This window comes from Mercurialis annua, linkage group LG5, assembly GCF_937616625.2.
Source record: "Mercurialis annua linkage group LG5, ddMerAnnu1.2, whole genome shotgun sequence".
NCBI lineage: Eukaryota > Viridiplantae > Streptophyta > Magnoliopsida > Malpighiales > Euphorbiaceae > Mercurialis > Mercurialis annua.
Window position 1 is genome coordinate 47,654,077 of NC_065574.1, and position 12,039 is coordinate 47,666,115.

Below are 12,039 nucleotides of genomic sequence, written 5' to 3' on the forward strand. Positions count from 1 at the left end.
AAGGTAAGATTCTTTGACTTAATTTTGTTTATTTTTCTCTTTGATTGATGTTAATGTGTGGGTTTTTCTGGTCCACAACTTCAATAATGTATGCTTATTTAACTGTTGTTGTGGGGTAGATGAAAATAGGAATAAATTCTTAGGGGACCACATTGTGCACTGTTTTGATTAATTAAACCCTAATTTATGTGGATTTGGGTGAAAGGGTAATGTTAATAAATTATAATTAAAAAAGCCCTAATTTGTTGTGAATTAGCAAACCCTAATTTGATACATTTATATGCAGCATGGAAAAAGGGATCAATATAAATTTTCATTATGGAGGTGAATGGCTTTCAGACCCTGAATTACAGTACATAAATGGAGATATTGAGACAATTTATGATTTTGATTGTGATTACCTCAGATATGATGACATTGTGTTTAGGTATGAGGAGAGACTAGGGTTTAAAAATGTGAAACATATATTTGTGCTTAAGCCTGGTAGAAGTTTGAATGATGGGTTGTTTTTACTACATAATGATGAAGGAGTTCAGAAATTGCTTAAGTATGTTAGCAAGTATTCTTGGTTGTCAGAGATAGATTTATATGCTGATCATGCAGTAGATGAACCCATATTTCCTACTGTCCTACTGAGTTTAGAAGGTGCTGAGTCTGCTAGCATAGACCCCAATGGTTTAGGTGCTGAAAATGAGTTAGGTGCTGAGGTTGAGGAGGTTGTGTGTCTTGAGGAAGATGGGCCAGGGAATAAGGAGGTTGGGCCTGGGGAGATGGGCCTGGACATGGGGAGCATGGGGAGCATGGGCCTGGACAGCACATGGAAGATGGGCTTGGTCAGCAGTTAAATAAAGGTGGGTTGTTTGAGGTGGCTGGGCAGGATTTTGATAGGACTGGCCTGTTTGATGTGGATGGGGCTGATGAGTTGGCTCATTTGTTCCAAGATGGCAACCTAGGTACACAACATAGTTGTGTTTATGCAGAGGGGCAACAAGGAGATGGTAGGGCTGAGGTAGATCCAACACAGGGGAATAAAGAAGGGTGCAGGTCTGGGGGGGTGAAACTGAACAAAATTGGCATGCTAACAGTGATAGAGTAGATGCAGGGGATGGAGTTGGAGAGCAAGACTATGATTATCCCCAAATAGATAGCAGTGATGACAGTGCAGATGAAGGGGCAAATGACAGTGCAGATGGTAGCAGTGAAGATGAGCCAAATGCAGGGGTGCCATTTGAGGTAAGGCCTGGACAACCTCATTTTCAAATTGGTATGACCTTTACTAATGTCAAGGAAGTTAGATTAGCACTTGCAAAATATGCTGTTTCCAAGGGGGTTAAATTGAAGATCAAGCCAAATGAGACCAATAGAATTAGGGCCAAATGTGTCACAAGTGCTAACTGTCCATTTGTGATACACATTTCAAAAATTGGAGACATTGATGGGTTATCTGTGAAGACCTTAAAGCCAGAGCATGATTGTTATAGGATCTTTGAAAATCCTAGCTGTACTGTGAAGTTCATTGCTGATTTCATGAAGAAAAAACTCTATAAGAAGCCAGACATGTCTACAAAGGATTTAAAGGCTGCAGTGGAAGAGCAACTTAGGGTCCAAGTATCCATTGCAAAGTGCAAGAGGGCTAAAAGGGAAATTAAACAAGAGTTAAATGGGAGTCACAAGGTTGAATTTGGGTATTTGGAGGCTTATGCTGCAGCTCTAAAAAGCAGCAATCCAGGGACCACTGCCCATATAGATTTATGTACTCAGAGTTTGAGAGAAGGCAAGAGGGTGTTTAAGAGAATGTTCATTTGTTTTGATGCTTGCAGAAGGGGCTGGTTGGCAGGTTGTAGGCCAATTATTGGCTTAGATGGATGCTTCCTTAAAGGGATTTGCCAGGGCATCTTATTATCAGCAGTGGGGAAGGATGGTAATGACCAGATGTTCCCCATTGCTTGGGCTGTGGTTGACAAAGAGACTAAGAATAACTGGGGTTGGTTTTTATGGTGGTTAAAGAGGGAGCTGAATCTTGAGGATGGAAAACACTTTACACTAATCTCAGACATGCAAAAGGTATGCTATTTGGTTTACTTTGTTGTTATTTATTTTTGGTTGTCATTGGTATGGGCTGCTTTTGTTGTGACATCCTATAATTGTGGTGTTTGCTGATGTAATACCCCGTAAGTTCAGGTGCCGTTTAGTGCAACGTGTCCGGCAGAAAAGGACCGGAGTTGCAAAGATAAAGATATGGGATATTAAAGAAAAGGATAATATGGAGTAAGACGTATATGTTTGAAGATTAGAATAAGAAAATAAGGAAAAATATCAAGAAAAGTTACAAATTAGAGTTCAGGGACTAAAGTGGTAATTTAACTAGTTAAGTCCGAAAATAGAATTATTTCGCCAAGGTCCGCGAAATGTTTTATAGTATTGGTGGTAAAAGTTTCAGGTCAATCGGAGACCTTTTAAAATTTGGACGCGGATTCATTTTGGGCTAAATTGTCAATTTTGAAGAGTTCAAGGACCAAAGTGCAAATTAGCCAATTTAGCCTCGAGAATAGCAATCGGAAGATTATCGACGAGAATAGTTATATTTGGAGTAGTATTATTTATCTGGATATAAATAATACGTAGATATTCGAGTTTAAGTAAATAATTAATCGATAAGTTAAAATAGAAAGTTTAAAAGAGAATTCGTTTGAGTTAAAGAGATGAAGGATTAAAAATGTACTTTAGCCATATATGTATAAGAAATGAAATAGGAAAGGAAAGCTCCAGAACCTATTATCAGATCATCTTCTCCTTCTTTCATTTCTCTCGTTGGTTTTGAACGGTTCCGTCGCACGATTCCGTTTCTCGTCCGTTTCCGACGTTTAGTAGCTCGAATTGATCGTATTCACGAGGCGAATCACGGTAAGCTTGACGTTTTATCGTTTAAATGGATATATTTTGAGTTATATCGATTCAAAGTTTTAGGCCACGAAACGATTTTATCGTTTTATCGAGTATAGGATTGATATATAGCGTTTTGAGCTTAGAATACGCGTTTTGGCTGAGTTTGGAGCGTTTTTACGTATATAGCAGGTCGGAAACCCCGGAAATCGATTCCGGGGGATCGTGCACGACTGTACACGATCGTGTACTGTGGTACACGAACGTGTACTTGAGGTACACGAACGTGTACCATCATATGGTACACGAACGTGTACCAAGGTACACGAACGTGTACCTCCCTGCACGAACGTGCACCCTCCGATTCTCGCACTCCTATTCTTCGTACCTCGATTGAATTAATTGAATACGCGTATTGAATCAGAAATCGAATAGTAGCTAATCGATTAATGTGAATAGTTAACCTAACGAGGTTAAAAAGGGAATTGATTTAGAAATGATGTTCGATCTATAAACGAGTTAAAAACCGTTTATCGGGACATACGTGGAAAGCACGACGGTTAATGAATTTAGCGTGTAATATCTCGAGTCTAGAGTCAATCTTAGAATAGGATTCTGACGTGAGTCAATTATTTTTTTAAAATAGTTTTAGATCCGGCGAGGCAAGGAACCGCTGGACCAGGAGCTCGGGAAGCTAGGCGTTTTTGAGTACCAGAGTATTTTTGGATAAGCGGTCACTGTGAGTTAAACTTTACTTTGAGTATTATTACGCAATAGATAGTTTTTATATTATAAATATAATATTAAACTACATCGCATGCTATAGTATTTTATCGATAGAAATGAATTTGTACATCGTATTATCGAACATATATAGATTGTGAAAACTAGTATATGATCCGGGGGAAACAAGCTACCTATTGGGTGTCAATAGGCTGTGTGATCACCAGCGTCCGGGTAAGTCATAGATAGAGATTTCATGGGTCGTATATCATACTTGTTTGTGCATGCGATACAGAGCCTATCTGGTTGAACTATCCCGGGGCCTGTATCTGCGAGTCGGCTGGTTGAACTATCCCGGACTCATATCGATCGATCGTTAGATGTTGTGATAATGTTCATTATGCATACTAAGATATTAAGGTTTCGATCGGATCAAATGCTTGAAGTATAATATGTTTGTATATATGTGTTTTGTTTTAAATGCGATGTTATTTTCTATAATACCCTAGTAATGTGTTTTCTCACTCAGTATTTCCCCAAATACTGACCCCTCACATTGATGTTTTCAGGTGTTAGAGTCGGATCAGACAGACCGTCTTTGGTGTGCTGGGTACAAGTCCCCTTGGTGCTGCAGTAGTATACGTGTGACGAGTCTTAGCCTAGTATAGTTAAGTCTTATAGGTTGTGTACGTGGTTGATGTTTGTTTGATGTGACATCTTTTGGTTGTCAGTTTTTGTATTGATCGATAGACGGGCTAGTACGTACCAGTTACGGAAGTGAAATGCCCACTATGATTGTATCGATGGTGTGATATATATGATGTACGTTATGATTGTAAACGTGTCTTCTTATTACATGTTTATAGGATAGTTGTGTTTGCGTTTCCGCGAAAAAGTTAGAGTGGTTTTAGGCTTGCTACGGGTTTCGGAGCTACCACTCCCATTCCCTAGCGCCGGTCTCGGCTCAATAATTTGGGTCGTGACAAAGTTGGTATCAGAGCAGTTGGTCCAGTTACCTCTGCTAATATGTGATTTGAGTGCAGTTGGTCCATGATACCACTGCAAATCTGTGATTGATGTTTGTTTGTTCCTAGGTATTAGGTCATTAGACTAAGCTAGGAACTACTGCAGCTATAGAATTGAGCCATGTCTGATCCAAGTTGTTTGTATTATTTGTTTTAAGATCGAGCTGATTGATTGTGAATTTTTGATTGATTGAGAATTCTTGTTTGTTTCATTATGATAAGTATGATCGATGGATTGTGAAATTCTTGTTTGTTTCATTATGACAAGTATGATCGATGGATTGTGAAACCTTTGTTTGTTTCTTTGCGAAATACGTATATGACGTATAGATGGTATCGAAATCGAATTATCGAAATGTCGAGATGTTCATGAAGAAGAAGTATGAAGTTACAGAAGTGGAAGAACCTACCGTGTACAGAGTTTAAAGGTCTAGAGAACTTACAAAACTCGAAGTTTAAAACTTTTTGAAAGTTGTTTGTGTAAACGATTTTGAAAACATAGTTGTGCCTAGACCCGCGATAGTCATCGATAAGTGCCACGACATTGATAGAAGTGCATCACTACATATATCTGTACATACATCAATAGGACATGCATCATATGCATTATGTTCGGACGAAAAGGTGAGATGTGGCAACTCTTTGGGGATGAGAGACGTCATCACCCTAGTGCACAATTTTGTTAAAATGAAAATGAAATTTGATTTAAAGTTCAAAATGAATCGTTTTATCGAAAGAGTTTTGAAAGAGTTTTGTTTTCATGTAAGTATACCTAGACCAGAACTCTGTAACGGAAGTGAAGTGCTCGCGAGCCAGCTGCGATCAAGACCAAGAGGCGAATGAATACGTATCGTTGCGAAAATATAGACGTTATGCTTCTAGGATATGAACTTAGTTTCGAGTTAACGAGCTAGTATATAGTTAAGATCGTGAATACGTTGGACAGTGATATGTACCTGATTAGTGATGTGTTAGAAAGTAAGTATTTCTTCGACGGGATGTCAAAGATCTTAAACAAGGATATAAGAGAAGAAGTGGATATGAAGGATGAAGTTTGTATAAGAGAAGTAAATGATAGATGTACGTGAATAGCGGAATGAGAATGATTGGATGGTGAACTAGGACGTTCATATTGTATAATAGGAGTATGAAAAGAGGATAGTTGAGTATAGGAATCGATTTATAGTTTATGCTTTGAAGATAGAAGATTGCCCTTATGATAAGATGAGGTGGATATTGTGTGATATTAGAAAGACGTCGGATTTAATAAGGATATCGGCGATAGATGTACAAGGATAGGAGCGACGAGTCAAGAAAGCGTGTGATGGAATACAAAGTACATAGTATTGAATGTTAAACAAGGAACAAATGAAAAGGGTCAAGGGTTTAAGATAAGTAAAAAGGTTGTATGAAAATTCGAGGACGAATTTTTATAAGGGGGGAAGAATGTAATACCCCGTAAGTTCAGGTGCCGTTTAGTGCAACGTGTCCGGCAGAAAAGGACCGGAGTTGCAAAGATAAAGATATGGGATATTAAAGAAAAGGATAATATGGAATAAGACGTATATGTTTGAAGATTAGAATAAGAAAATAAGGAAAAATATCAAGAAAAGTTACAAATTAGAGTTCAGGGACTAAAGTGGTAATTTAACCAGTTAAGTCCGAAAATAGAATTATTTCGCCAAGGTCCGCGAAATGTTTTATAGTATTGGTGGTAAAAGTTTCAGGTCAATCGGAGACCTTTTAAAATTTGGACGCGGATTCATTTTGGGCTAAATTGTCAATTTTGAAGAGTTCAAGGACCAAAGTGCAAATTAGCCAATTTAGCCTCGAGAATAGCAATCGGAAGATTATCGACGAGAATAGTTATATTTGGAGTAGTATTATTTATCTGGATATAAATAATACGTAGATATTCGAGTTTAAGTAAATAATTAATCGATAAGTTAAAATAGAAAGTTTAAAAGAGAATTCGTTTGAGTTAAAGAGATGAAGGATTAAAAATGTACTTTAGCCATATATGTATAAGAAATGAAATAGGAAAGGAAAGCTCCAGAACCTATTATCAGATCATCTTCTCCTTCTTTCATTTCTCTCGTTGGTTTTGAACGGTTCCGTCGCACGATTCCGTTTCTCGTCCGTTTCCGACGTTTAGTAGCTCGAATTGATCGTATTCACGAGGCGAATCACGGTAAGCTTGACGTTTTATCGTTTAAATGGATATATTTTGAGTTATATCGATTCAAAGTTTTAGGCCACGAAACGATTTTATCGTTTTATCGAGTATAGGATTGATATATAGCGTTTTGAGCTTAGAATACGCGTTTTGGCTGAGTTTGGAGCGTTTTTACGTATATAGCAGGTCGGAAACCCCGGAAATCGATTCCGGGGGATCGTGCACGACTGTACACGATCGTGTACTGTGGTACACGAACGTGTACTTGAGGTACACGAACGTGTACCATCATATGGTACACGAACGTGTACCAAGGTACACGAACGTGTACCTCCCTGCACGAACGTGCACCCTCCGATTCTCGCACTCCTATTCTTCGTACCTCGATTGAATTAATTGAATACGCGTATTGAATCAGAAATCGAATAGTAGCTAATCGATTAATGTGAATAGTTAACCTAACGAGGTTAAAAAGGGAATTGATTTAGAAATGATGTTCGATCTATAAACGAGTTAAAAACCGTTTATCGGGACATACGTGGAAAGCACGACGGTTAATGAATTTAGCGTGTAATATCTCGAGTCTAGAGTCAATCTTAGAATAGGATTCTGACGTGAGTCAATTATTTTTTTAAAATAGTTTTAGATCCGGCGAGGCAAGGAACCGCTGGACCAGGAGCTCGGGAAGCTAGGCGTTTTTGAGTACCAGAGTATTTTTGGATAAGCGGTCACTGTGAGTTAAACTTTACTTTGAGTATTATTACGCAATAGATAGTTTTTATATTATAAATATAATATTAAACTACATCGCATGCTATAGTATTTTATCGATAGAAATGAATTTGTACATCGTATTATCGAACATATATAGATTGTGAAAACTAGTATATGATCCGGGGGAAACAAGCTACCTATTGGGTGTCAATAGGCTGTGTGATCACCAGCGTCCGGGTAAGTCATAGATAGAGATTTCATGGGTCGTATATCATACTTGTTTGTGCATGCGATACAGAGCCTATCTGGTTGAACTATCCCGGGGCCTGTATCTGCGAGTCGGCTGGTTGAACTATCCCGGACTCATATCGATCGATCGTTAGATGTTGTGATAATGTTCATTATGCATACTAAGATATTAAGGTTTCGATCGGATCAAATGCTTGAAGTATAATATGTTTGTATATATGTGTTTTGTTTTAAATGCGATGTTATTTTCTATAATACCCTAGTAATGTGTTTTCTCACTCAGTATTTCCCCAAATACTGACCCCTCACATTGATGTTTTCAGGTGTTAGAGTCGGATCAGACAGACCGTCTTTGGTGTGCTGGGTACAAGTCCCCTTGGTGCTGCAGTAGTATACGTGTGACGAGTCTTAGCCTAGTATAGTTAAGTCTTATAGGTTGTGTACGTGGTTGATGTTTGTTTGATGTGACATCTTTTGGTTGTCAGTTTTTGTATTGATCGATAGACGGGCTAGTACGTACCAGTTACGGAAGTGAAATGCCCACTATGATTGTATCGATGGTGTGATATATATGATGTACGTTATGATTGTAAACGTGTCTTCTTATTACATGTTTATAGGATAGTTGTGTTTGCGTTTCCGCGAAAAAGTTAGAGTGGTTTTAGGCTTGCTACGGGTTTCGGAGCTACCACTCCCATTCCCTAGCGCCGGTCTCGGCTCAATAATTTGGGTCGTGACAGCTGACTTGCAGGGTTTAATCAAAGCAATTAAAAACTTGCTGCCAGAAGTAGAGCATCGTATGTGTGCAAGGCACATCCTTGCAAATTGGGGCAAAATATGGAGAGGGGGTGAAATGGAGAAAATGTTCTGGATATGTGCTTGGAGCACATATCCAGAAGATTTTAAAGCAAATCTTTGCAAGCTGGCTGAGGTGAAACTTGAAGCAGTGACAGACCTAATACATTATCAACCTCACACATGGTCAAGAGCATACTTCACAAGTAGGTGCTCATCTTGGTCAGTAGATAATAACATATCTGAATGTTTCAATGCTTGGATTAGAGAAGCAAGACACAAGCCAATAGTGTCTATGCTTGAAGAAATTAGATTGAAGACAATGACCAGAATTGCTGCAAATAGGGATCTTGTAGACAAATGGGTTACAAGTTGGAGTCCAGTTTGTATGAACTTATTTCAAGACAACAAGGAGCTTGCTGCTGAAACATGTGAAGCTGTATTCAATGGGGACCATAGGTTTGAAATTGGTGATGGGGACGACAAGCACACTGTCTTACTGAACAGGAAAGCATGCACCTGCAGAGCTTGGGAACTCACTGGAATCCCTTGTGCCCATGCAATGACAGCAATGCGCCACCTGAAGCTTGATCCAAAAGCCCACATTTCATTGTATTATCACAAGTCCAAATATGTGGCAGCATATCAGTTTTCTATGCAGCCAGTTCCTGGGAAGAAATTTTTTAAAATACATGAGTTCAAGTCAATGGATCCACCACCAGTCACAAATAGGCCTGGGAGGCCAAGAAAGAAAAGGATTAGAGGTTTGCATGAGTCTCAACCAGGAACAAGGCTAAGCAAGAAAGGCAGAAAGCAGAAATGTGGCAAGTGTGGAGTAGAGGGCCATAACAAAAAGAACTGTAAAAACATGCATAGACCTCCACAGGTACAAATAGGACTTTGAATTTTTTGTTAATATATCATTTTCTTGTCTGCTTTGATGTGTTGATTTAATGAAATTTGTACTCTGTTTTATAAGGCTCAGCCAGAAGAAGAACAAATACCACAAGGTCCAACTGTCCCTACATGGATCAGTGGTTCAGCAGGACCTCAAGGGCCAAATGCCCCTACATGGATAGGTGCAGCAGCTGGTATGGGTCCAGTAGAGGGTATGGGTCCTTCTGGTGCCCCTACTACATCATCTGTTGGTGCAAGTTCATCAGCTGGCCCAAGTGCATGTTCTGTCCCATCAAGAGGAGGAATTGGTAGAGGGTCTACTTCAAGAGCTACATCTAATGCAGGTGGCCAAAGGAGAACAGTTCATGGCCAAAGGATGCAAGCTGCAGCAATGGCTAGAAGAGGCATGATGGCTACAAGAAACTTGACTGCAGAGAGAGGCTATGGGTACAGCTATGATGAGGTTACAGGGAATGTAGTCATGGATGTAAGTTGATATTTTATACTTTGCATGTTTGTGTTGATGTGGTTTATGTTTGGTGTTGATATGTTTTATGTCTTTGTTAGCCTGGAATGGCAACAGAAAGGAGCACTGAACCTGCAACTGCACCTGTGCCTGCACCTATGATGAATGATCCAGATCCCCAGATTAGAAGGCCTATTGCAAATGAAAGAGAAATAAGAAGGGCAAGGACTCAGACTCAGAATCAGGCTCAGGCACAGACGAAGTCTTATGCAAGAACTGTTCAATTTACTGGTGATGGAACTGAACTTCGCTATGCCACAGACCTGCCTTTTTCAATTCCAGGATTGCAATGGAAGGGGGGTCCTAGTATCACAACATCTCAACTGCAACAACAAAGGGATGAACAAGTTGCTGGGTTGCAAAATAGGGAAAATGACCAGAGTCTATGATCATATTACAGGCTGTTTTTGTTAATTTTGCAAAACTGTTGTAATCTATTAGGTTTCAAAACAGTTTAGTATTATTTTGGTGCAATGGTGATGACATGAACAACTAGTGTATGTCATGCACTACTTTTGTAAGTTTTTAGGGCAATGAACTTGAACTACATATGCTCTATTTCTTAGCCACAATGAACCATAGTTTTTGTAAGCTTTTTGGTGTAATGGTAATGACATGGAATGTTTATGCTCAATCTATTAGGGTCTGAAATATTTATGCTCAATCTGTTAGGGTCTCAATGAATAACTCAAGTGGTTCAGCAGGATCTCTAAATCATTGACATTGATATTAAGGGTTAAGTTATTTCCAATTACAGCAAACAATCCTACACTAATAGTACATATGCCAATACAATCCATGAAAGAAAAGCAGTAAGATATGCCGCATTCTTCTTTCTGCTTGCACTCTTGATTTCTTCTTTGAGCATCACAAATTTTCTTTTCAATCTCCTCATCTCTGTCAACATACCATCAACTTCAGCTTCAAACTCACTATGATTTGCCCCTCTATCTTGCCTCAGTTGAAACTTCAGGACTCCAATTTCTCTCTTCAAAACCGAATTCTCTTCTACAAGATCATTGATCACATCTGCATTCCTACTATTAACTGGATCATCCATCCACTCGAAAAAATTACACTTGCTTGAATTCAATTGATTTCTCTACCAACACAAACCAATCAATTCAGCAAATTAACCAGCAATTAAAACCATTTTAAATAATAAACTAAATTCAAAACTAACTTACCACTGAGAAACGACAATTAAAAAACCTTCGCCCCGGATTGTCAACAGTCCATGAGGTTCTCAATGGAGCTTTCAACCTCACTCCCCTAATTCTACAATAACAGAACTTCGGAGGACCTTCATAATTAAATTGAAGAGCCGGTCCATTCCGACGAGTGCGTGAGTCGACTGTGGATGAGGAAGAGGACATGCTGGGTTCTTCGGTTTATGATTGAATTGAGAGCTGAAACAGAAATTTTCAATTTTGTAAAATTTTGTTGTATGAAAATTAGGGATTTTGATTTTGCAATTCGTTAAAGTCATGGTGAAGGGGTAGGTGGTGAAGGGGTAGGTGGCCAGAGTAAATGCCACATGGGCTGTTGGCAACGGCTCTTTTAATTCCAGGTCAGCAATTTTAACGCTGAAACAACCTGCCGTTAGACGGGGGTCATATTTGTTCCGTTCTGTAAACGTCCGGGTCATTTTTGAGCAGAAACAAACATTAGGGGGAAATGTGAGCCAGAGGGTAAACATTAGGGTCATTTTTGTACCTTAACCCTTAAATATAATAGATAGTTAGTTTTTAATTAGTTAAAATTCATCGATGGAATATATAAAAATTTAATTTATCGCGAATCAAGATGGATGAAGAGCTTTTAACAATAAAATGTTTTTATATTTTTTTAAAATATTTTATTTTATTTTTATTTATGATATTTTTGTCTATTCTTTCTTTACGAAAGATATACACATATATCTTTTTATGAAATGTTTTTAGATAATGGTTAAATCAAATGCCATAGATAGAATTTGGTATAAAAAATTAGTTTACATGTGATGAATTTTATTTTCATAAAAGACTAAATTTTAATAGCAAAACTATTTG

General features: G+C 38.5%; 1 protein-coding gene across 1 annotated transcript; it reads left to right on the forward strand.

The window, feature by feature from the left end:
• Positions 1-334: 334 nt before the first annotated feature.
• On the forward strand, positions 335-10,579 carry LOC126680772 (uncharacterized). Its single transcript, XM_050375953.2, has 4 exons — positions 335-2,064; positions 8,522-9,451; positions 9,545-9,949; positions 10,030-10,579. Exons 1-4 carry the CDS (start codon positions 1,267-1,269, stop codon positions 10,375-10,377), a joined length of 2,481 nt encoding a protein of 826 aa, XP_050231910.1. The 5' UTR covers positions 335-1,266; the 3' UTR covers positions 10,378-10,579.
• Positions 10,580-12,039: the final 1,460 nt, after the last annotated feature.